A 27,446-nucleotide genomic window follows, 5' to 3' on the forward strand; every position below is an offset into this window, starting at 1 on the left:
GTGCTTCAATGTTCCTCACTTTGTTGTTGTTGTTGTTTAAGCATGCCTTCAAGATCAAGAGTTTTATACTTCAAGGCCCAAACTACAATGCAAGAACAGAAGTGTAGGAGCATAAGGAATTTTCTACTAAATAGAGAACAAGCTCAGTAAATACACGAACAACCAAGGGACCAAGTGCTAGTTAGAAACTGGAGTTAGTCTCTCTGGACTCTTGCTGGCTACACATGGCACACAGGCATCTAGATCCCACTGAAGACAACCGTCCAAGTACTTTGGTCTCATCCTTGACTTTTCTCCTGTAATTGTCACATTACATTACATTGCAAACAGTTCCAGATATTTTATGATAAATGACTATGGTGCGTGCAAACCAAATCAGCCTGTGGTCAAGCCTTCACATAAGGCAACTTCAGAAGTTAGCATCAGCTTGAGAACTGCTGGGAACAGAACAAACAAAACATAAAACTGGACCTTGAACAGCATAACATGGAAAGGTGATAATAGTCAAGATACAGATTTTGACACAAGCCTGGTGAAGTTCAAAACAAAGGAACCAAATTAACATATATCCTCCAATTCCCAAATTATATTTCTGGTCCCACTTTCAAGAACTGTAAAATTTTACCTCCTAACACACACCGGAAACCATCCCCACGATAACCTGCCTTACACTGGCAGCTGAAGGACCCAGGAGTGTTGTAGCAGAAGGCGTCTGGATGACAGTGGCCCTGTTGACACTCATCTACGTCTGTAAAAGAGAAGACCAATCTCAGGTAACTGTTCCTCCTCTTGGACAAATCAGAGTGATGAATTTAAGTGTGAACCTTCCCTAACACTTTCAGGCTCCTATTTTGGGATATCTGATTAGAATTCTAGACCTTTAGAAGAACATCTATACAGAAATGCAAAGGAGAAGAGAGGAGAGGAAAAAAAAAAGCATGTCTTTTTAGGTTCTGTGTCTCAGCGCTCTGCTACTCCAATGGGTAACTAGCATTGTTAGCTTGCACAGTATTTCACAAATATATGCCCATGTTTCTCAAGGAGAAGATTTAACACAGCAAGAGAAGGAGGATTTGACCAGCAAGGTTTCCAACATGTAGTTAGGTAAACCTGCTCATTCATTGCACTCCAATTGACATGAAACAGAATGCAACTTTTTTTTTACATAGCCTGAGCGTCGCCTGTCACCACGTTAGTAATATAAACCAATACAGTGCAATACAGTTCCACTAGATGAAGATCTGGTCTGCTAACTGCAACTAATGCAATTTCTGCATTTACCTCGTCTTGCATCTTCTGCAGCTCAAATATTGAAGAGTGAATTCAAAAGTGAGAGGAGGAAACGACAAAAGCTTAATGCAATGCCTGCCCAACGGACTTAAACTATGAGATTTCCTACTTGAAATCGTAACTATAGGACATTGCAATGACCAGCTAAGTTGTGCAATAAAGAGCATAAAAACCCCCATAATAAATGGTGCTACCCACCCTCACAGGCACGTCCATCTCCGGAGAAGCCAGGGAGGCATGTGCAGACGTAGGCCGACCCTCCGGTGTACACACACTGAGCGCGCTGAGGAATGTCACAACTGTGTGTGCCCGTCTGGCAATGGTTTACGGCGTAGTCAACAGCTGCAGGTGAGATGTGCAAGAGAGGAGATGAAAATCTGAATTTTCCTCTGCAAAGTCTGAAGCTCACAGTAAGTTTATAGGGAGACAATAACAGCTGTGAAAGCATGCAGAAGAGAAAGGAAACAAGGAAACTGGAATTTTTGGTTCTGGGGGTTGGAAATTTTTTTTGCTAAGACCTCCCCTTTCACTGGTGTTAAATTTACTTATTGATGTTTTACAAGGAACTGATTGTCCCCAGCATGTCATAAATGTTTGTTAGTATAGAACATGGCACAAAGGCTATCACAGCGACAGATCCTAACGTTGAGTACTATCCCTGACAGTTTTGTTCATAAAAAGGAGTCCTGAATGAAGAAAGGTCAAGCATCTCACAGAGGTACCTCACATGTTAGCTAAGTGGCCAGTTCACTGCACTGGGAATTATTAGATATCCTGCTACACTAACCTAGCACTGACCCAGGGCTGTCATCACTTGGCAACAGATAGGAGTTGTGACTCACTCAATAGAAGATAAACAAATTTGTCAACTATTAGAGAGATTTTTGACCACCTGTGAAAGCTGGGACCAGTCCTGCAGCTTTTCATGACCTTCTCATTGTTGACAGCAGTTACTCTGAAAGTATTGCACCGCTTTCACACCAATTATTTCAGGCAGTTGATGGTACCCTGCCTATGCTTACCTGGTATGTCAGAGAGGAGGAACAGAAACCAAGGTATTTAAAATAGGAAGAGACAAAATACTACAAACATTTTGGACCCAGCAATAGATGAGTTTCCAGTGTATAAGTCTAGGAACAGGCTTCCAGCTGCTGTTACAGAGAGTCCACTGAGCTTTTCTTTACACGGTTCTTATGAGGAGGTGACAGGAGACCAAGTCAAGATTCTACAATGCTCCTTTCATCACATACACAGATGGAAACTACCACAGTATTGGCAGGGAAATAACAAAAATCTGGCATTGGAGCCAGATCTCAAAACAGTCCTTTTCTCTGCTTGTCCGAAGGAGATGATATCATTGTTTTCATGTGTTCTGTTTGACGAAGTCAGTCTTAGATTACAAAATAATCTACGCAGAACTGCATTATAAATGCATAAGATCTGGAATTGGATCTCAAAGGGAGTCTCCCCAAGTGCTCCTATTCCTCAGTCTACAAATAGGAGAATGGTATTTATTTACAACACTCTTCTAAAGCTATATCGCGAGTCACACAGCTGGTACAAAAAAGCTGCAGCTCCTGAAAAGCTGAGTCAGAACTGGTATCCCAGAGCAAGATGCAAAAGCACAAAGAGGGTAACTGTTGCCCTTTCTGGGGTTCACTTTCTCTGTGAGTTATAAAACGCGCCACTGCAGAAAGGCGAGCAAGATTAACATGACATTTATTTTCAGTCTGTTGGGAAAACTAGAGTTCATCTTCCCTCTCTTCAGTCTTAAAGAGGCAAACTTTGGTTTTGATTGAAGGAAGAGATCAAACTGAAGCCCTTCAAGCTGGGCAAGGGATTACTTGGCACTTGCTAGAAGTGTGACACATCAGCTTAATGAGAAAGTAGTTCTACAACTTCAGTGAAACACAAAGCAAACAGAAAAAAAAAAATATACCTCATTAGGACCACCTTAGTCCAGCAAATACAGATTAACTCAGGCTTCCTCCAGAAAAAAAAGAAGTTTTTACATTAAATCATTAAATAACTAATTCAGTGACAACTACTGAATTTGATGTTCTAATGGCTCATTAACAAATCAGGCAGATTTCCTCCAAATCTCAAATATTTTACCAGTGACGTGATCTGTAGTTATGATTACTTTTCAGCATGATTAACTTTCGCTTCAGAGTAAGCCTGCAATTGCCAAGCCACACTGGTTTAGACCTGAGCACTGCCTTGTCCAAAGGATGAATCTGTAGCTAAAATCTAATTCTGAATTAGATATAAGAAAAAAACAAAACCCCAAAAAGCCAAAGCACAGGACTAGAGAAAATGCAGGAAAAGCCCTACCTCATCTTGAAAGTGAGATGCTGTGAAATAACAACTGCTCACTTTAATTTTTCTTTCACAGACTCGAATTTTACCTTCCATGTGAAATTTACAGCTAAATACTGGTACAGAAAGGACAGAAGAGTTCAATAATAATTTCCACTTTCTATTTGTAAACATTCTGAATGGGGAATTTTTATGAGATGAAAATAAAGTAGTTTAGGCACCTTCTTCAGTCACCCGATGGATTGTAGTCACTAATTGCAGCATGAACTGCATTCAATTCACATTAGAAGTCAGTGCAGATCTTAGAAGCTGTTTTCTGTCTCTGTGAGGTGAATCACAGACTGAAAGCTGACGGACAGCACTTTTAACAAATGTGAAACTCACCAACACAAGTCCGCCCATCGGCTGCAAACTGGTATCCTTCAACACACTCACAGCGGTAGGTTCCTGGCTGGTTATTGCAGACTGCATTGCTGCCACATAGAGCTGGCTGCTCTGAACATTCATCAATGTCTAGAATATTATAAGGATTCCAGTTATTACAAAGATGCATTTAATAATGATGCCAGAAAAACAGAAACCACGCAACTGATGAATAATAGCAAGCTTGAGTATTTTAACTACATCTTGGATAGACCACACCTCTTACGAGATACTAATATCCTGAAAATAAGTTTTCAGGTAACTGTGTCCTCAGCTAATTTGCACACACACACACCCCACCACCACCACCACCACCACCACCACCACCACCACCACCACCCCCAAAAAAAACCCAAACAACCAAACAAAAAAACCCACAACAAAAGAAGTTCTATAGTGGAGTAATAAGGGGAGACTAAATCAGAGAGGAAGGAGAAGCCACTGAGAAAGAAAATGCAGCCTACAAGGTGCTCAGAAGCAATGATGATTGGGAGAGCATAAACTTTTGAAAAGACTTCCCCTTTCATTACACATATACACACAGTAGACAGGGTGCTGGGCCATTTTTCTAGAGTGTGCTTTTGCCAAGAAAGATTGGATGAGATGATTCTTGAAGTCCCTTCCAACCTGATATGCTACAAGTTTATGATCTCTAATCCACTGCTGCTCAACTCACGGCACCAAAGGACTGGGAAGGAACAGTGTGATGCTGCTGTTTTCATCTGCAAGTTGATTTAAGGGTTGGAATTGGAGGGAGGGTTGTGGGGGTTTTTTTATTATTATTTAAGAAACAACTCAGCTAACTAACAGGGAAAATCCATATTTCGTTAACACATTTTCACCTCTTGAAAACAAGTATTTGTGCTGTGATTTGATTATTAAAAAAATACATTAAGAGCACAGAACTGCACAGAGCTGGGAAATAGTCTTCTTGAACAGAAGGGATTTTCAAAGCAAATCTTGAAAAATATTATTTCAATGAGTTTCACATATCTATGCTCTGTACTCATGTGCATACACCATTCGTCATCTCCCTCAAGAACTTTTAGCCTAGTGGACTCATTTTAAGCAGAAATTGCAGAACAGTGAATTTCTCACAGGTAAGTTCCCACAATTTTTATGAGAAGATGAACTAGGTAGGAAAGATGCTTTGTAAGTTAGCAAAACATATCCAAGCTCAACTCTTCCAGACAGTCCAACTTTAATTACTTTAATTATTGAGATACATCAGCTACTCCAGCACCCCTCTAACCTATCGTTCCCAAGACCAGCCTCTCAGGGCAGTTCATTTTGCCGGAATGGCTGGTCCTGAGGGTCAATACATTCCAAGCAAACCAAATGCTACATTAGCTATCATTTGGTAATGAAAGTTTTCTGATACCATAACAAACGTTTCCATCTCCACGGAAGCCAACTGAACATTCGCATAAGAAACGATTTCCAGTTCCTGGACGACATATCGCGTTGGTGTCACAGTTATGTGTGCCGGTGTAGCATGGATTCCGGTTAATATCAGCAGAACCATCTGCCAAGAGAGATCACATTTAGCCATGACGACTCTATCCAAGTAATAGCACTCAGATAAGGTCCAGCAGGAGATTGCTTGCAGTGCACAGGAAACAAGGAGAGAAAACACTTTTTGCACCAGGAAGAAGGGGACTTGCAGGTGATACGCAGGACATGAACCTCAGACATGGCAAGAGCACCTGCATCCCTTGTTACTTCTGCAAAGAACTGATGAGTTAAAAAACAAAAAAAAGAGAAGTCACAAAAGTCTCTCTAAAGAGAAAGACTGACAAAGATAATGCATCTTCCAGTCACTGACACTACACCCAAAATGTGATTCTTAACATCGTGGTTTGTTCATTTTAATTAGTAAAACTTCATCTTTGTAACAAACAAAAAGAAGCACAGTCCTTTCTTGTACTCCTCTGGCATGCATTCCCAAATTGCTCCTTTGTTTGTTTGGTTGTTTTTTTTCTGATTTTAGTGCAAACAGACAAACTTGCACAGCTAATCCAAAAAAATACTCTTCATTGGCTGCCTGCTTTCCAAAGATAAAATGCCATGTTTCCAGACAAACTACAGAAACTAGTTGTTACAATGGCAAATCTTATTCCCCTCTTTTGCCCTTTGCTCTGAAAAGACAGAATATTCATTAATAGAGGAACTATAAATTAGGTAAAGGTAAATTACACATTTTACGTATCTTAGCAGCAATAGATTCAAGGTGGTATGTTAGAGTATTTCAAGGAATTAGATACTTAAATTCCACTGAATTTCAAGAGGAAATCACTTAAACACTCTTCCCCAAGTGAAAATACAAACTTTCAGCAGCCCCATTTATCTTCGTAATTTCTGGACCTGGACTTCTGTTGACTAATGCAACAAATTAATATAACTTATTAATTTTAATTAATTAATTAGGTAGGCTAAAAACTATAGAAGCCTGGTCTTAATTACTCACAAAAGAGATAAAGAAAGATTTCAAATTCATACATACCACTGATTGGGCCGATGGAATTACTCATAGCATATCGCAGAATCTGCTCATCTCGGTTATAGAGGACAAATACACTGTCCACTGAGAGCTGCTGAGTAGCAGAAGCAGCATGGTGAGAGTCATCATGAATGCATTCATCAAATGAGATGGTCTGTCGCCACTGATAGGCGCCTGTGTACGTGGAAGCAACCCCGTCCCTCTCTGGCTCTGTCACCGTGTACTCTCTGGTGGAGGATGAAGTGATGACTGCAACACAGCAACAAACATGCTGATCAGAACAGAGACCAAAATTACTCTGTCCAATGCTATCTGTAGAGCTGGGGTACAGGCTGAGTAGTGTAAACAGAATTTTCAAAGGCAAGAAGGGATGAAAGTGGATGTATTTCCATGCAAAGGAATAGGCACTTGACCAGGCTTGCTCTGCTCTCAAATATTACAGCCTTGAGGAATAAGTCTTGTAATTTATCTTAATATATTTTAAAAACTGAACTTTAGTTTGTGGGTTACCAGGTAATGAAAGGAAAATTCAACTCGGAAAACTCAGAGGTTTCTTTAGATTAATTTATATAATGAATCTATAAGCTAAGAAGGACAGGAGTCACCTCACCAGCACCAAACTACACCCCCTTTCAGATCATTGTGATCTGTTGGCCTTGGATTTTGACAGACTCCTGAGAAGATGCAAGTCTGAGAGCTCTTGTGTGCTTCACAACAGTTTTCTATATTGTGAAAAATTGTGACCAAAACTCTTCAAAGCAGATCTGGGCTTGCAGATCCTCTCACCTACAGAAAGCTCCTCAGAATGCCACTACTCTTCCTATGGACATCAGAACACACCTGTATCTATCCACTTACATCAGTTAGCAAAAGCTGGATTTCTACTAAGTAAAGGTGTATCAGATGTGTCATAGGACAGCAGAAGAATAACTATTTGAGAACTGGTAAATCAAAGCCAGCCTGAATGATGCCTCCTTCCAGCCCCTGACTTTTCCTCCATGGGGACTGCATTTCTGCCAAGAAGGCAGTTGTTTGCAAACACTACAGAGCACACGCTGCCCACACAACTCATCTGAAGTTGTTCAGCACAAAGTTGAAGCTCCCTGCTCCTCCTCCTCACAGTCCATAACGACAGGCAAGGCAGCCAGAGGGCTTCATCACTGGCTACCAAAGCCATTCATTAGTAGATACATGGCAGTGGTGATGCAACTACATCATTTTCAGCTATCTCTAGCAATCAAAGTGCACCCTCTCCAGTACTCTCTCCAGTATTCACGTGCACCTGGGTGCAGCACAGGCTGCTTCCTTATTGCTCTTTGACAGCTGGGCTGGGTAACCGCCAGCAATGCTCCAACCTCATTGTGGTTTTGCTGTGTTGAAACACCCATAATTTTATCCAAAGAAAGGAAAGCAAAAGAGGGGAGATTGCCCTGTAAATAGTGAAATGAAGAATGGCTCCCTCACCAAATCTCAGAGCCTGAGATAAGGAAGAGAGAGAGACAGAAGGAGAGATGTATTGAAGAAACAATGGAGGAAACTGATAAGGGAATTAAGAGGCTCCTAATTTTCTAGGCAGTTGTTCAAATTCAGTTCAAATAATACTGACAAATGCTTGTTACTAACACAAGGCATGGTCATTGCAATGCAGTTTACACAACACATACTGGTAAATAATTGGTTTGCAGAGTCTCATCGAACAAGACCAAAGCCGTCTAGATGACATCACCACAAAAAGTTACACACCAGTACAGCTCCTGCTGAAGAGCTGCAGATCCTACAAAAAGCTTTGCAACTTGTATGACTACCATCAGCACTGTGAAAATAAGACCAAGGAAAGGGAAATCAAGAGTGTTTGCAAACATCAGTTCAGAGAAAGTTAAATTCACATTTTTTCAATAAAAAGACTACAAATATTTGCACTGTCCCACTCATAATCCACCTCCTTTTGGGACCTGCTCCTAAGAGGCAAAAAGCAACTTTCTATAAATCAAGGTGTCCTAAGTACATTTGCTAAGAAGGGAATAAAATAACATTTTTTGGATTGTCTTACTCTCTGATCTGAGAAATGTGCACTTTCTTATAATTTCATTCTTAGGCAACCTTACCAGAACTAGAAGTGTGATAGAGTTCCGTGTATGGTTCTATATGGACCGATGCACCAGATGGGATCTCAGGTATTCTGCCCTCCATTTCTGTGCTGATGGTAAGGTGACCATGCTCATCAATTCCACTGAATCTCTGCTTTATAACAAGCTTCTCGTTGTTGCCAAGAAAAGTTACTTCAGTTTGCCGTGTAAACTCGCCACCTAAAGAAACAGCATTAGTTAAACCACCTAATAGTGGTTCCTGAATCCTTCTATCCAAAATATTGCTTCTAGTAGATAAAATATAAATTACTATTTTCCGCAATCTTTGATGCAGCATAATATCTAAAGTTCTGGGTTTCTACAGTAATAACTGTCAAAGGTATACTGATAGTATCCTTGAATAATGCAAGAAAACTTCATTGTCTTAAGCACTACACATGCTAAATCGCAAGTAAGCCTGCAGAAGCGGGTATTTGTAAACAAAAAAAATGTTCCAACAAAGCTGATAATAGTAGGTCTTATCCTACAGTTAAAGTGGCAAAGCAGTTGTACATTTCAGAGAAAACCTCCATTAGGAACACAGTGAGTTAAAAAAAAAATCTAGTACATCTGTTTCCAACTCAAAACCAAGTGAAACGTATGTTATAAATTCCAGAACAAACTTCAAACACACATAATCCAAGAAAACCCCAAAACAAAAAGTTACGTTCCATTAAATTCATAGTACAGGGCTGTAAAGGATAAAATTTTAAAAAGAAACACATGTTCTCCTGGAACAGATTTGACCTACAGCTTGAATTCATGTCCACAAACAGCCAGATCTGGCCTCAAAAAGCTGTAATTGTGAACTGGGGTTTCCCTCAAATAAGTTAACAGAATAATTTGCATCTCATGCAGGAATTGCTTCTGTTAAGAATTTCAGACCTTTATGAGGTCAGATTTTCATTTCTCTTTTGCTCCATTGGTACAATCAGGCAATTAACATGTTAGACGTCTTGTAGACGTAGGGGCAACGTTTTTCAGTAGCTCTGTAAACTCTAGAGCCAAAACCCAGATCCTTTTAAAATATCTCTTTCTTGCACAGGAATTGGCCAAGCCATTCTTCTCTCTAACAGGCCTATGTGCTTGTGCACCTATAGTAAATTAAGAAGCCCAATATCTATACACTGTAAACAAGGAAAATGGTGAGAAGTTTGATTACAAAGCAATCCATTCGCAGCTCAGAATAAATATGTTTTCATTCTGTATTGCTACTAAATACACATTTCTCTCAAGACAGAGGAAAGCATAGCACAGCTTTTAAACATCATTTTAATGTAGAAGTTACCAGTAACACTGAATCCATTCTTATATCCTTGCTGTTCCACAGCAAACATCCATCCTATGATACCTCCAATAGAGGCAAGAGGCAGCAAAGAATACCCCAAAGTCTCTGGGATTGTGCTGATCGCAGTGTAGGCACGTCCTTGGTTCATCACGACATAGGAGTGGAGATCAGTGTTCTCAAATGTAACTGGAACAGGGTTATTTCCTACAAAGATTCTTCCTTTGACCTTTCCATTGACTCTCTGAGGAGAACCTGGCAAACCAATACAATACATCAGAACAAGATGACAGTTCTCACATACTCGCCAAGGTATGGGTTCAGAGTGTTCACTATGTTCAGAGACATTAGTGTTGAAATAAATAGCAAATGCTCACAGAATTCAACAAAGAGGAAACTGCCTAGAAACAGTGTGTTAATTTGCTTACATACACCAGTACGTGCATATGTGCATGTGTTGTCATTATACAGATGACTAAGTGGCCAAAATTGCCTGAAGAGATGCCCTTTATCCTCACTAACAGTTTTGTCTGCAAGGATAACTCCACAAACAGATGACACTGTTACAGTATCAGAAGTGGCATACAGAAACTTCTTTTGAAGATCATACTTCATACCAATACCTACTGAATGTAAATTTGTTCATTCCCTATTAGAAGGCTAACACCATTACATGTTAGAATAATTGACCTACTATTCTAACCTATTCTATTTCTTGACTCAGAACTATTGACCATATTAAGACTGTATTTTACAGAAGCAGCTACTTTGGATTGCTAGCTTTCTTTTGTATATCATTTCCCCACATGCAAATTCAGATTCTATTATCAATAGATCCTTCTTTTCTTTCTCAGGAAGATTCAGTTTTATGAACCAAAAGCTAAGTAGCAGATTTTGATTTCTTGCCTTATAAAACACAAAGTCTGCAGTCAGCTGTTTTACTTGTTGAAATGCATCTACACTCTGAGTCAAGTCACTATGAGGATTACAAGTGTATACGTAAGAAATTCCTTTATGGATTTTACACAGGAACAAAAATCTGGCAGATTAGCCCTTTAGTAAAGAAGCTTAAAAGTCAGACAAAATGAGCCATGCTTTTTAGTTTGATGATCCAAGTTAATTTGTTCATCCCCTTTGAACTGTCCATTTCTAGAGAGATGACCGTATCAGATTATAACACACTAGAACTTCACGACTAATTCTAACAAAAAACACTGGATGTTAATCTATCTATTAAATTATGCCAGTTACAGAAGTTTATTTTTTCTAAAAAGTCACGTTAAAATACATAATGTATATAACTGACCGCCTAAAATAATTTGCTTCATTCAAAAAACCCACACCATTTTAGAAAGTATAGCTCACTTCTTAAAATACCTTTCAACACACTGCAGTGATAAGTCTTTCGAAAAGTAGTTAACAATGTCTTTTTTTACTACTGAAAACAGGTCGCCTTGTTCAAAAACACCATGTATACTTGCTGCTTATGTATCTAATTTTCAAAAAACTTACCTTCTGCTACACATTGTCTGCCATTTCCTTTGTAACCAGCAATACAACTGCAGCAAAATCCACTGGGATAATCTGTGCAAATAGCATGAACAGAGCACTGGTGCCGGTTGTTAGCACAGGTCTGTTGGACATCTGTGTGGTAGCGAAACACTGTAGAAAACAAGACCAGACACTTATACTTCGTGTAATTACTACAGTATTCACATATCCCTGGTTTAGTTTAGAAGTATCTCTAGACTCACTTGATTAGCTTTTTCATTTTCTCTTAAGGAAAACAAACAACTACAACTGATTTTTGCTAACTTAGCAAATGCAAGTAGTAGTCTACTATTTTGCAGAAATTATTGGGGCTTCAGATATTAGAAGACTGTTTAATTCTACTGACTTCAGCAGATCTATATTAATCCAGATCAGTTAAACTGTCTTACTGAAACTAAACCCACAATAATTTTAACATGGCCTTGTTTCCAAACAAAAGCAAAAAGGAATCTTTCCAACCTTAGTTAAGATTACACGGTTATAAACAGCCCTGGGCAAAAGAGATGGGGAAATCAGTTCCTACGGAATGTGTCAGCTTTAGGAATACAATTCTCTCTGCAGGAAGCTTTCCTTTGGATGGATCCAGGTTCCACAGACACACCATAAACGTGCTCCCCTGTGACCTTGATAAGAGAACTAGTTTACTAGACTGGCAAGATCTGAATCTGAGGTGACATCTAAGTTAATTACTTTGATTAATAAGATTAACTTATTAAATGTGTTCAGATGGCATCCTGGGGTGTATTAGAAGGGGGGTGTTCAGTAGGTCGAGAGAGGTTCTCCTTCCCCTCTACTCTGCCCTGGTGAGACCACATCTGGAATATTGTGTCCAGTTCTGGGCCCCTCAGTTCAAGAAGGACAGGGAACTGCTGGAGAGAGTCCAGCGTAGGGCAACAAAGATGATTAAGGGAGTGGAGCACCTCCCTTATGAGGAAAGGCTGAGGGAGCTGGGGCTCTTTAGCTTGGAGGAGACTGAGGGGTGACCTTATTAATGTTTATAAATATATAAAGAGTGAGTGTCACAAGGATGAAGCCAGGCTCTTCTTGGTGACAACCAATGATAGGACAAGGGGTAATGGGTTCAAACTGGAACACAAGAGGTTCCACTTAAATATGAGAAGAAACTTCTTCTCAGTGAGGGTGACAGAGCACTGGAACAGGCTGCCCAGGGGAGTTGTGGAGTTTCCTACTCTGGAGACATTCAAAACCTGCCTAGACACATTCCTGTGTAACCTCATCTAGGTGTTCCTGCTTCGGCAGGTGGAGTGGACTAGATGATCTTTTGAGGTCCCTTTCAATCCCTAACATTCTGTGATTCTGTGTAGTGAGAAGGTAACATACTATTTCTTTAGTACAATCTCTTGCACATCTCTGTTTTTTTGCAGCCCATGAATCTTAGAAGCACCCAAGCTGTACAAAAGACCTTACCTATACCAGTTTCATCAAATTCTTCCACATCTATGACTTGGGGTTGCTGTGGGGGAAACTGCTGGACCTGGAATGGGCGAGGTGGAGCTTTTGCTGTCGGGAAATCTTGATGACTGTAAAAAGATTCAGTTGAAGGTGTTTCTGTCACATCTTGGTACGAAGTCTGAAAGTCTTCTGCAGATAGCTGAGGAACACTATATGTAATGTGGTGCTGATCGTCTTCTGCGCTGTCGGTACTACTGGTGACATACTGTTGTCTTATTTCAGTGGAGCCATAGTCTGACATAAATGGTTTTGAAGTCATCTCCTGGTCTTGTTCATTGAACTCTAGGCTCTCCAAAACGTTGCTGATCTTGGCAGGCACAATACTGTCAGATGAGCTGCCAATCTCAAACACCCAGACACCTTGCTTCCCAGCATTGCTGCTTCTATCAAAGAGAAGCATATACCAAATGAAAATGATCAAGCACAAGTTGTGTGGTATCTCTAGCCTACACAAAATGTCATCCTTCACTGAGAAATATCAGGACAAAACTGTCAAATTATCTTATCTGTATGCTTATCTACAGGTAGTTTATTCAGCTATAAAATCCCTGAGAGTTTGCAGAGCATTTTTTCTCCACACCCAGAGCTTTTTTCTTGAGAATTTCTAGCCTGCTTGTCTCCAAAGTGATAAGAAAAAAGGCAGATATTTGGGCCACAAAGACCTTTCTAACACTTACTAGTAGTTTGTAACTCAGTCCCTTTCAATCTTGTTCACTTTTTCTTTCAAAAAAAGACTGCCAAGGATAGACTACAAGGAGTTAAAGTCTAAAGTGGTCCTACTTTTAGAAGGGCTTTTGACAAACTAGACCAAAGTCGTCCTATTCCTCAAGAGGGTGGATATTCATCAGTGGCAGACTTTGTGATTTCTCATGCAATGCCTAATGGGATCTTATTATTTCTCATTGACTCATGCTACAATTAAGAAAAACATGGAACCCCTTGATGTTTTCTTGAGGAGTTTAAACAAATAAAAAAGCATACTTGTGCAGGTTTCTGATGCTGTCTTCATCATTAGCAATGACATTGTAGGATCCTGGCTTTTCCCAAAAATAGTAGTTTGTAGAGGCTTGACTAAAGCCAACCATAGCAGGAATCTTTTCATCATTGTTCTTGGAGTATGTACTATAGAACTGCAAACTGTCTTCTGGATAAAGGAAAATTGCATAGGAACTGGCATCAGAAGAGGCTAAAACAGCCTGGAATGTGTTTCTCTGTGGAAAAAAAAAATAACTTCCATTTACTCAAGGAAAAATAGTCAAAATAAACAACAGTAAAACGCTTTCTTAAACACAAACTCAAAATCAGAATTTCCATCACACAAAACACATCATGTACTTCCTAGAAGAAATCAATATTATGCAAGTTTATATTTTGCTAATGGAGTTTTAGCTTTAGCATACATAAACATTAAAAAGCATTATCAAAGGTAAGTTAAATCTATTCAGAAATATCCAGAGAGGCTGTCTAAAGTATAACAATTCTAAGTTCTGTGACATGTACATGATGCTGTATCCTCACTTCAAAATACAGTGACGTGCTAAACTACATAGAAAAATTCCGGAAGCAGAATATTTAAAGGAGAGTTAAAGTTTCATGTTGCTGCAAGTGTCTTTTCCTGTAGGAACACTCCTATATACTGTAGGAACCGTCAAGATAGTACCTCAGACATCAGCTATTCATTATTACTACCAGGTGAAGAAACATTACTGTGAACCCAATAGTTGTGTCAAGTGATGCACAAGAAATTAATCTTTGACAAAATAACATTTGCTAAGTTGTGGTAATGTTCTCAACTTCACACATTGTGAGCAGGCTCATCAGCTGGGTTAATTATGGTGCATAAAGTTACATATCTTTGCAGGATAGTAACTAACATGGTTTAAAAGGGAAAATGGTTTGAAAGTAATAAAAAAAATAACCTCTAACTTCTTCATTCTTCTTCATTCAATAGTAGCTACAAAGCATGATCTTTTCGAGAACGCAATGTTCACAGTTTGAAGCTCCTATTAGTCCATATACCTATCAGATTTTAGATAGTTTGATATCAAAATGACTTAAGAGCCGGCTGAAAAATGCAAGCCAACTGGATTATATTGCACAGATGAAGGGCAGGATATGCTGCTATTTCAGTTATTACCACATCACACTTAACATTCAGAGAGTTGTCAGGGAATACAAAAGCATCAGCTATGTAGATTCAAGCATATTCTTTTGAATTAATAAAATACTGTAAAATTAAAATCAAGAAAAAATTCTGGAAACTCCTATTTTGCTTCAGCCTTTTCAGCAACAAAATACATTCTTAACTGTACAGGATTCATTTAAACACAAAGGAACTCAAGCCTTCAAAGCAACAGGTTACAGTGATACACTCCAGCTAAACGTGTGTCCAGCATGTCTTACAAGCTCTGATTAACATTCACCTTTTCTTCCAAGCCATGATCTTCTCCCGGTGCCTGGTAAGGAGCCACGAGCTTCCAGGTAACAATAACAACACTGCTGGGATCAAAAGTAGTCTCAGGGAAACCGCTTTTGATATAGTCTGATGCAAGTTGCAAGACATCTGAGGATGAATCTTCTCTGTAATACACATTTCCACCTCCATCTGTTGTGTCCAGGTCAGCCATAAAAGGAGCAATAGCCCCAAAACTGACTGGAAATTGACCGAGATATTTTTCTTCACTTGAAGGCTCATTCACTGCAATAATCCCATTAGTGGCAACCTAATAAAAAGGTGGAAATTATCAGATAGATACTGTTAATATGGCTGTCTCCCACACCTTTGTGCTCTAGATCACAATATTTTCATTGCATTTCAAAAAGAAATTGAGTCAAGAGTCAGTATTGTATTTGTAAAGTAACTGATTTTTTTCAAGTTGTTTCTTTTTGGTATCGTATGTCATGAGTCCTGGGATTTCAGTTGCTCAAAACCAGAGGTGTACTTTACAGATAGAAAGACTTTTTTCCCCTCAATAAAGATTTTAGCTATTTAAATTTCAGGCACTTATTGCCTCTTCTAACAAAGATGCACATAACCACCATTTTTGACAAGTTTCCAAGTCTTTCTCAGACAAAGACCCAGGGCAATCCCTCCATCAAGAATTGTGTACAGACCCGTCGAGATGATCAAAAGCTCTTCTCTTTTTAGTTGTCACTCCCCTGAAGAGCAGTTTTACAACAACATGGCTGGGGAGAGTAAGGATGAAGCAAGTATTTGCAACAGTTCCTTTTCCAGTTAACCACTGAGCTGATTCTTACCTGCTGTAAAGCAGAGTGGACTACAAATAACCTTTATTAAAGTCATAGTATACCACCTGTAAATGTAGACTTCAATCATGAAGGCAGAGGGGGATGCTTAATCTGGACAGTTTAGAAAGCTGCCTGTTCCCAAAAAAGTCTGATGTTGAAAAAAAAAAGAAAAAGGAAAAAAAAAGAGAGGAAAGGAGAAACTGAACAGCTTTGTCTCATTCCACACACACACATAAGTCATGACACAACAGGCTATGTCACTCCCATGAAAATGCGTTAACGGGGTCAAGGATGCAAGTGGGTCAGTTGAGCTTTCCTTGCTACTGCAGCACTGCCTAGAAGCTGATAGAACTTCTGAGCAAAGAACTGATCTACACATAGATGCTCAAAAAACTGTTCCATGATTAAATGTCGTAATAGCTTGGGTGAAAGTCTTCTAGGAAGATGTACAGATTTCCCTTTGCTTGGCCAAGACTGCTCTAATTTTCACTTCACTTCACCCATCCTCCTAGGAAGCTGTGGGCACAGCTCCTATACCATAGGCTATAGAGGCTAGGAGGCAGAATTTCTATAGCAGATACAGGCCATCCTGTAAATTCCCTTACAGTTGAGTGCCCTGACACAGTCCTATGGAAAACTGGCTCTGTTGGGAAATAAATAAAATAAAATAAAATAAAATAAAATAAAATAAAATAAAAATAAAGCATTAACATATATAAGTGAAACTCAGTCTGAAAATGTATACATACCGGCTCAGCAAGATTTAACTGGTCTGTAAGATGACAACTCACAGCCAACTACCTCTGACTGAAAATAAAACAAATAAATACATACATACAGGTAGATGCTACAGTGTATCCAAAAGTGACAGCCAAACTCCCTTAGCAAACCAGAGCTGTCACACACAGAAGCAGCAAGCAAGACCAGAGGTGTCAGGCCTTGAGGCAGTGTATGAACTACTCACACACAGCTTTTTGTCCCAGATCTTCTTCCAGATGTGTATGGCACTGTACGGAATCAGACACACACAAGTGTGTTTCCAAGAGTTTGACTATGTGATAACAGGACACATCTGGCTACAGGCAGTCAGGCACTCACCCACTCTGGAGCTGCTGCCATACATGTGGATGACTCAGAAAGGGACAGAGGTCCCAAAACTGGCTCCACAAGCTATGAAACTAAAACTGCAGTCTCCCACATATTTATCTCGCCCACGGGGATTCCTGTGAGTCCAAGAACAACTAATTCCTGCTGGATCTTTTCACACGGTCAAGATGTTCACAATGTTACACAATCTTTATGAATTCTTGGAATAGGGTCAGAATGGCCACTGTGACCCTGCAAGGCCATCCAGCCCTGTGGCCGGTCCCCGGCCATACCTGCTAGCTTACAGATTCAACCAGAACAAGAGAAGGACATGCTCGTACTCCTCCGACCAGCCTCACTGACCACATTCAGCTCAAGTGATTCCCCGTGGTTTGACTGTTTCTTCATCCTCAGTGGACCTCCTTCATGTATTTGTTAAGTCTTCCCTTCAACACATACAAACTTTATGCGTCCACAAAATCCCTTAAAAAGGAATTCCACAGATCTGTGACTCATACCCTGAGGTCTCTCCTACTTTTGTTTGTTTTTAGTCTGGCTCTCAGCATCATTTGATGGCCCCTAGTTTTTGCATTGGGGCATACAGCCAAACCCTACCCAGTCTTTCACTCTATGTAACTTCCTACAGAATGAAGCCCCCCAGCCTATTCATTCTCATAATCTCCAAATTTTTCTTTCCCTTTTCTACCCATATATTTGGAAACAAGGAGGCCAATGCTACATATATTCTTCAAGACACAGAGAAACTGTGGGCTGGGCAAGCCTGTCAGGGATGTTTGCTATATACATCTTGGCAACACCCTTTAAAATCTGGACCACCATTATTACCACTAGATATGGCGAATCAGAAAAAGTGTACTACAGGAACTCCTACTACAAATCACCCCTTCATATACAGCACACACCTATACCTTGAACCTTCCTTTGGCTATCCAGGGAATCTGAACATGTCCCCTGTCACATGTTAGTGGTCAATCGGCTTGGTATATAATGGTAAGCACAAATCATTAGCTAAACTTAGCAAATAGTTCATGAGGTATATCAGAATTTACTTTTAAAATGGCTTTAAGTATGCTGTGCTGTCTGCAGATGTATCATTTCATTAGTTGCTACATTGAAAACTAATTAAAAAGTTAACATCATGTAAAAAATGGGAAGCTTTTTTCATGCATGAACTATGTCTCTAAGATATAAAGCAGTATATAATCTGGTACAAGCATGATGGGAATGCAGGTCACATTAGAAAGGCGAAGAGGAAGCTGAATATTGTGATCATCTTTTTTCCTCTAATAAGTTGAGACTTAAGAGTGGCCACAGATCCTAAGATGAGCTACGAATTTTAGGAATACAGAACTGAAAAGATAGCATGGGTTACTGCAGCCTAGACCCCGCAATGGCAGGCAGCCATGCAACAGAGCTCTAGTCCAGAAAGGTTCCCAGAACATCTATTACATCTATACACTGGAAAATCCCTCATATCTCTGTAAAGCAAAGCTAAAACTTACCCTAAAAAGTAAAAGTCACCAGTTACACTATACCACTGGAAGAAAGAAGAGAAAATGGTGGACATTAAGACATTTTAGCAAGGAGATGTGTTTCACCTTTAAAGTGATAAATTTAGAGTAAATTAAAAGTTTTTCCCGTCCTTCTCCTTGCTTACACTTTTTGTACACAAGCACCTCGACTCCCACTTTAAATCCTCTTGTGAGAGATGACTGCTGTTTGAAGTATTTTAAACAAGTTCCATGCTCTTCATCAGATTTGGTGTGTGCAGTCTTTGTGGCTGCATGGTCCCCCATTTATGGAAGAGATTAAAATAACATTAAGAGAAAACACAATCAGGACTAGTTAATACTACAGAACAAAGCAGAGACCAGAAGAAATGACCTAAAATTCGGCCTTCCCCTTTTCACAAATTAAGGGCATGCTTCTGACTATTTGTTTCCTATTTTGCTAAAAATTAAAACGCAACAAGTAAAGTTATTAAGGAGATGCAAAAATCCCAACTCCATTTTAATTTGTTTGTAGTTTATAAATTAGATGGTTCAGTTTCAAATGTTAAGGGAATGCTTGGTTGCAAGTACTCTACCATCCAGAAAACATTTGCAAGCCATTAAATGAAAATAAATACACAAACTACTCACTTAGTGAAGAGATTTTTAGTGTACAGAAAGAACATTCATCATTACTGAAAAAATGTTGTTAGTTTTCAGATTTTACAATACATTTCTACTGACAAAGATGGGGCATAGTATGTATTAACTTTATTTTGTTCCTTTCAAGGTCACATGGATAGGTTAACGTGTGAACCCCAAAATAAAGAGAAGTAATTCAGGGTAAGTACTAGGTTTCATTAAAATCTCATTCCTGTCAAAAGGGAAAGGGGAGGAAAGAAAGGCTTCAGGTAGGCGTTGTCTAAAGAAAGACCAGCTGTATCGTATATCTTTCCTTTTAGGGTATAATACTATTTAACTTGACAGGAACCAACACAGATGTATTTTTAGCATGTTAAACTTCTGGATTACACACATAGTTGACATAATTCGTGGTTTGTAACATAACGAATCACATACACTCCATTATAGGTCCACCCAAAAAAACAAGGGAGAAGGAAGTATAAAGTAACAAAATACTTCTGTTGAAAGAAAAAGCGTGTCTGTGTGTATAACAAAAAATAAATCTTAAAACAAATGAGGTATTTTTCCTTGTTTAGTTACTATGCATTTTGAAAACTTGAGTGTTTCTGAGTAAGACAGTTTAGAAAAAATTGATTTATTTGTATAATGAAGTGCCAGCTGACTTAAAGCGGCAAAATTTTCTACTATAAACATGACCAACTATTAATTTAGGAAGTTAATAAAAGTAACTATTAACAAATTTACCCAAGTTTGCCTTAAAGGACTCTGATTCTTCCCTAAAAGGAAATAATCCCTAATCATTTAGCTTTTCCACATCAGTGAGCCCTAGTGTAAACTGAAAAAGCCTTAATAAAAGTGTGCTATTAAAACAAATAGATCAGTATGGGGTAGTGATGGGATTAAATGTTAAAAACCTTGCACAGGAAAACACCATATTGAAGATTACAGTACGTGAAAGTCTGTTTCCACTTATAGTAAATAAAAGTTCTCTCTTCTGTCTATGAAAAGAAAGTAAGTTTTGTTGCCAGGGATTTTATGACAAGTGATACTAAACAATCGCTCCTCAGAACTCCTTGCCTTTTTTTATTCATGTGTAGACCTAACTAAAACAACTCAGCTTCTTAGCTGGTGGAAAAAGAGAGAACTCATGTAAATTCTCAAGTAATTGAAGGCAAAATTTGCAAAAACCAAGCATTCAAAAATTAAGATAAGGTTGTTACATTATTTTGATGTACCATACAGAAAGAAGTATTTCATCACAATGACTCAAAATCAGATCCAGGAATTCCTTTGAGTATTATAATGTATTTCTACCAATACCACGTATTACTTGTATCAGCTTGGTAGTATTTACTAACAACTAGCAATACTTTGGCAAATTCGGCTCACTGAATAACATCACAGAGCTTAGTAAGTACTCACTACCAATATACAATAAAACTATGTATTGTGAAGGTGCATTTAAGGCTGCTCAATACCTCTCCTTAATAAGTATACATCTCCTTTCCCTACTCCCATACAGGTTGTGCTATGCTTTTGTTTTGCAATACTTGTGACAGATTAAATGCAAATTACAATCCTGTGCATATTAAGCAAATGGATACTGAAATACCATTCATTATCAGATTTTTCCTATATTAAAATAATTTATCCTTAGTACTGAGTAATCACAATGCAAGAGATCTAAAAATTATTCTGGAATAGCCTCTATACAGGTGTTCTTCCAGACAAAAACTAACTACAACCATTCTGTTTTATGATACAGGCAAGTAACGAGATCATTAAACTAAAGAAACTTAGTGTTGTTAACCAATTTACTGCTCTTTGAAGACTCTGCCCCCTTTCTGTCACTTATCTGACAAGTTACTTGTTATCTTTGCTTCTCAGTGACTGATTGATACAGCTTGCTGTCTTTCAAGAATACGTCTGTACTTCAAAAAGTGTATTTTTTACTTGGGTTGGCTAACCATTGACCAAACTTAGAGTATGGAAGACAAGACGATGAACTAAGGGTCAAACTGAAATCTGATCTCCACTTAATACTTGTGAATTAATTTGTCTTTACTGACAGTCTCAGTTACCAACATTAATTTTCTACACAGGTGTAACTTGAATTCCTCAAAATTTTGGATTTCAGATGTAATTTCAGGATTTATCTAGGTAGGGGCAATGTGGACAATGAAAAAGAGCACAACTTAAGTGGCAGCACTAATATAATTCAGTGTAAAGCAAGTATGTTAAATCTTTAGTGAATACCCACAAAATGGACTCAAGTACATGGGAACTACATAAAATTTTGACTGTGGCCACATGGAGATCTAGTTTCCCAAGTGTCTCCATGCAGAATAGTCCCCAAAGTTGCATCTTAAACCCAAGCTGCCAAAGCACATTGGTTTATCTGGACAGGGAGGTGGGGTTTAACTTTAACAGATTAATGCATGAAACACACTGAGCCTTCCATACTAAGACCTTTCTAAATACACTAGTTGCCATCTTCAACTGCCAGCCTAGATGAGGTTTCAGGGGAAAAGAGGCAATGATAAACCAGCCAGTACTCTTGCAGCGTTCTGAAGGCATGCTGCCATTTTTGACATTCTTTTCTGGCTACTTTTGAACAGCTCTGCTCCAGACAATCTGGTTTTAATCCCACCTTCATATACCAAACGTCCTTCACTAGCCATAAACAGGCACACACAACTCTGGGATGCAGATTCTGCTACGAGGCATGCACACACGGCAGAGGTCTGCCTGCAGCTTGGAGTCTGCAATCGCTCTGGATATATATTTCCCCTCCCCAAGGAGAACCCTGAGCAATGAACACTTGAGAATGCCTGAGCCATTAAGGGGCAGAACAGCACTCTCAGTGCTAAGAGATGCACGTCTTGGACATCCCAGGCTGCTGGTCAGATACTCATAGTTTCAGTTTTGTGACTTGGGCATGCTAAAGCACACAAAACATAGAGCACAACAAGGATGATTCTTCGCTGGACATACACCCTATGTGCGAGCACAGAAAATGCCTGGAGATAGCGTTCACACTGGATAACCGATTACATCCTCTTTACCCTCCTGCTGCCTGTTGCATTGCCTCTCCAGACTCTGGGCATCGCAAAGAATCAGCTTGATACCTGACTGAACACAACTGGAACAATTAAGCTCTTTGGACCGACCTCTGACCACGGCGCTCACACAACCAACGTGAAACCAACTAAGCATCACCACGCGACAATCCAAAGCCAGGCAGCACCACAACAAGAGGCGACAAACCCGGCGTAGAATCTCCAACAGCCTTTCGGATCCTCCGGCAGCCGGAGCGGGGCCCCGCGCCCTCCCGGCCCCACACTTACGTAGAGGGAGCGAACGGCGGCGCCGTAGAAGCGCAGCGCCGTGCTCAGCTCCAGCGCCGCCGAGCGCGCATCGTCCCCGGGCTCCAGCGTGATATCCCCTCGCTCCTGGCCGTGCGGCAGCAGCGCCAGCCGCTCGGCGGGCAGCGCCAGCGGCAGCGCCAGGGCCAGCAGCGCCCAGCGCGGGCAGCTCGGCCCGACCCGCATCCCTACAGCTCCCGGCACCGCGGCCCCGTCCCGCCGCTATAAGCGCGGGCAGCGGGGGTGGCCGGGCGGGGGCGCGGCCAATGGCTGCGCTGGGGGCCGGGGGACGGGCGGGACCCGCTGCGCCCCCGCGGCGCCCCCGGCACGGCTCCGCCCGCCGCCGGGACCCCCCGGGGCCCGCTCACACAGCCCGGAGCGGGAGACAGAGCGAAGGGGGTTCCGAGAGCAAAGCGGCGGCAGCTCCGGGCACGGTCCCCCGGCAGCGCTCTTGGGGCGCGGGGCTGGAGTGACTCAATCGCTTTCAGGACCGGAGCGTGTCGCTGGTGGGGTGAGGAACTCGGGAAGCTAAATCGGTGCGGGGTTGCAGGCATCCGGCAGATGCTTTCAAAGCTACGGATCTCCCAGGACTAGTGGGGATTCTGCGTTAGTTTAGGAAATCTGGATTCACACTTCTCCCAGCAGCTGCAGGGTCTTCCATCGGTGAAGTACCAAAATGAACGTGAGACAAAACTATGAATCCCTATGCCATCTTCTGAAATATATTGGCACCAGCTTATTATCATGGGAAAATTATGAAATACACTGGAATGCGTCCAATAAATTCACAACAATGTCAGAGCTGCATTTGATTGTAAAATAAAAGTTTAAAAAAAAAAAGAAATCTGTAAATGAAAACTCACTGATGATAGGAGATACACAGAAAATAAATATGAGATATCTAAATACATTGTATGTCTTGTTTTATAACTTAGTCCTGCTCCAAAGAAACACTCGGAGGCAACTGAAGAATAGTATATTCCATATATTTTTCCTAAAGCTTCCAAATGAAGACAGCAGTGTCTAAGAATTAAATCTTGTCTAGTAAAGTATATGCCGTGGTATTTACACAGCATGTTTATAGCAGGAAATCACCTGAGGAAAGGCAACTGAAACGCTACCCACATGTTTTTTACACGTTTTTTTACTTTTCTTTAAACACATGATCATTTTTCTGGTAACAAAATGTAATTTTGCATTTGGCGAATTGCAAGAGCACAAGACACTCCAGGGCAGAGCTATAGCTATGACTACCTAAAAGAGAGAAACACATTTGTATATCTAATCACCATTATTATCACTAGCACCTATTTACAACTGACTTGCGTATTTCTGTGAACACAGCCACTGAGACAAGCAGTGCTGTGTCTGGGAGGAAGACAAGTCTTCTGTCCACACAAGTCAGTTTTCGCTATATTTTCACCTGCAACTTCCCTCTGTATTTTCAGCACCTGTAAGACAGTAACGAGTGGATTCTGGGATATCTGGCTAGCCATTGCTACAAAAGCAGTCTCTTGGCTGGATCACCACCATATGTGAGCACAATCAATTTCACAAAGATACCTCAAGATACCCAGCTGAGGAATCTTCATTTGACAAACAGATACTTAAACTACAAGCAGTTAAGAAAATTGTAACTTCTTACCCACATTAAATGTGTACACTGCAATACTACCAAGTGCTTTCACCACAAAATCATTCTCCCATTACAAGATCCCCTGTCCAGCATAAGCCGGTTTCCAAACCTGCAGAACCTAAAGGCAAGATGTGCTTGTGCAATGCAGCTCCATAGCAAAGAGAAAGCCTAAATTAGACCCCATAACACCTCTACAACCCCATATGCACATTCAGTACATAAAAATGTCATTTCTGCTAGGCTTGAAGTTTTCCACAGCCACAGCTTCCTTCAGTATGAAAGCCAACCCCAAAGAGAGGAACACATAAGCATAACAAGAAAAAAACTCTGAGAGGGTATCTTTTACCTATCAGATCTGCATTATTTCCTAGTATTACATCCAGAATTTGGAGAATGAGGACCACTGGGAAGCCAGAAACTGGGAAGCATTAAATCTGAAATTGATTTGAAGGCTAAGGAGTTACCTACATGTGCATGTTTAAATAGTCATGTAATGGTAAATTCTTTGTCCATTAGTCAGTATATTGTGATTATTTAGTCTGTTTTTACCTTGAGTAAGATAAGATTACCTTGTATGCAGTTCCCACTGTGAGAAAAATTGTTAGTTCTAAGACTAAAAAAAGTATTTTCAGTTGTCATCCCTAGCATCTTCAATAATGATCTGAAAAGGGGATAGAAAAGCATGCTTAGCTATGATGTAATTAATTGGGGGATATTAATGCTAACACCAAGCAGAACAGAGAACACAAAAGACTTTAATGAGAAAGGAAGAAAGGTATTCAGATGCAAACTGGAATATCAAAGGCTAAAACACCATTGGGAAAAATCTTCCAGAACACAGCTAGTAAATGCCAAGAAGAACATCATATTTTCAATGGATCATAAATCAGATATGACAGCAGTTTACAAAGCAACAGCATCCCTAGAGCAGCCACTGAGATCCTGTACAATGAGCAGGTTTTATTGTGTTACAAGGAGGTGACATTGTCTGAAGGGATATAATGACACTGCCTTTCCAGAGATTTCTGTGAGATCTCTGATCTCACAAGCAAATTAATCACTGAAGAGAATTCAGAGTGAAACAATAAAAAAAGATCTGAAGACTAGGAGTGACATAGAAGGAACTGTTAAAGAACTTAACACGTGTACTTGGCTAAATGATAATGGGGAGGAAATTTGATTAACATATTCCGTCAAAGATATGGAGTGTCTTCAAATATCTGAAGAGAGCTACCAAACAGACAGAGGAATTATATGGGGGAGATCGAAGAATACAGATAACCAGGAGATCAAAACAACTAAACAAAGCCATGAAAGCAAGTATCAGGAAAGGCTTCCTTACCATGGAGTCTATTTTCAGAAAAATCCTAGATTAGGCATAGTGAAAGCGGAATGACAGCAAGCTTTGAGTAGTCCAAAATACTAAACAATAGACATTAAGGAATAATTTTGTATTTGATGATGGGACGAGACAGCCCAACAGATTTTGACCTGAGTTTCTATGTTCATAAGGCACTAAAATAGCTCACAGGTATACAGGCACATATATTTGAAAACTTCCAGTGCCTACATGTGAGGAGATTTGGAAAAGGGGATTGCAGACACTGTAACTCTCCTGATCTTCTTAAGCTCTCCCTGGGTTCCACTAACAGAGAGAAGGGAGTTAGCATCCCCTTTGCTGGAATGACTGGAGGAAAGACAGTAATGCCCAGGGCCCCTAATGATGATCTTCTGCTGTCCAAAGATGACAAAGCATTCTAGTGGATGGATCATTGTAGGACAGAGTAACCACGTGGTAATAAACTGGAGAGAACTGAGTGTTTGGGATAATGACAGGAAAGAACAGAACTAAGGTCTGCTGAGAAGAAGCATTTTTTAGAGAGACAAGGTCATGGGAATGAGAGGGTCACAAGCAGAGGCAAGGCTTGCAGGAAGATCATGGAGTGCGCATCATAAATTTAAATTACTTTGTCTTGGAACTTAATGTTCATTGCTCATTAGAGCGGAACATCAAAAGATTCCCTCTGTAACTCTACATGAGCCTGTATCACTTTTGAGGTCACAAGACCCAGGAACAACTTCAAAAAATGCATATTTTACAGCAGAACTTTCTGTAGAAGGAGGCTAATTTTGAAGCGCTGTTAGATGTTCTTGAGGAGACATGCAAATGAAGTGCAATACTTCATCTCACCCTTTGCATTACTGCAGGGTACAGAAGATTGCAGAATCCCTTCTTTTTCTCTCATGCAGAGATCTTACAGGGCAAGAAAAGGACAAGCTCCTTGGGAACTCATATCCTGTTCTGGAGAACAGCTGGGCAACACTTGGCCAATGACCTGGTCAGTACAGAAGAGATGTACTGCTGCGATGAAATGGCACAGAGCAGTAACACATTGGTAACTGCCTGGAGCAGGGCAAGAAGCACAGGAGAAGCAGTATCTCTCAGACTCTTCCTAGGTCTGGTGCTGGGAGGGACTCTTTACATTTCTAGGGTTACCTTCATCTATTTCTATGTCTCATTATTAGAAATGACAAATATATTAAGAAGGTACAGAAAAAAATATCACAGAGGAAGATATGCGGTGAATTTGTGCTTGTACAGAAGCACAAACACTTGTCTTCATCCCAGTTCATAATACAGGAAAAATTAGAAGGAAAATGGAACAGAAAAATATCAGCATAATGGAAACTGGCTAGATAAAAAAGCAGCCTTACAATCCTCCCATCCTGTAGCCACATGAAAAAAATATGACGCTTTTTATCTTTTTTTATGTTTTATCAAAAAACCCTTTTTATATCCTAATGCTTGTTGTCTTTCAAGAATTAAGTCTCTAATTCAGTAAGAATACTAGGACTTCTCTATAGTAAGAGAGAGTTGTAATAGGGCTAGAAAATCTACAATTAGTCTTCTATTTAAATATTCAGCACAACTACTACACCTACTAGACTCCAGGTCTGTTTTGCTATTATCTAAAAGTTTTAGCTTT

The 27,446-nt window shown here is 40.0% G+C and overlaps 1 protein-coding gene across 1 annotated transcript in view; it reads right to left on the bottom strand.

Annotated features, from left to right (window-relative positions):
* NID1 (nidogen 1) overlaps positions 1-23,009 on the bottom strand; it is a gene marked incomplete at both ends in the record, with an annotated part of 46,569 nt that extends 23,560 nt beyond the window's left edge. The window contains 12 exons of the mRNA XM_080342297.1: positions 626-748; positions 1,489-1,632; positions 3,994-4,122; positions 5,414-5,557; positions 6,536-6,781; positions 8,638-8,838; positions 9,947-10,198; positions 11,456-11,605; positions 12,923-13,350; positions 13,949-14,178; positions 15,391-15,690; positions 22,806-23,009. Of these exons, the coding sequence (XP_080198423.1) occupies positions 626-748; positions 1,489-1,632; positions 3,994-4,122; positions 5,414-5,557; positions 6,536-6,781; positions 8,638-8,838; positions 9,947-10,198; positions 11,456-11,605; positions 12,923-13,350; positions 13,949-14,178; positions 15,391-15,690; positions 22,806-23,009 (2,551 nt within the window). The remainder of the gene's footprint in view (positions 1-625; positions 749-1,488; positions 1,633-3,993; positions 4,123-5,413; positions 5,558-6,535; positions 6,782-8,637; positions 8,839-9,946; positions 10,199-11,455; positions 11,606-12,922; positions 13,351-13,948; positions 14,179-15,390; positions 15,691-22,805) is intronic.
* Positions 23,010-27,446: the final 4,437 nt, after the last annotated feature.

This window comes from Nesoenas mayeri, assembly GCF_963082525.1.
Source record: "Nesoenas mayeri genome assembly, chromosome: 3".
NCBI classification, from domain to species: Eukaryota; Metazoa; Chordata; class Aves; order Columbiformes; family Columbidae; genus Nesoenas; species Nesoenas mayeri.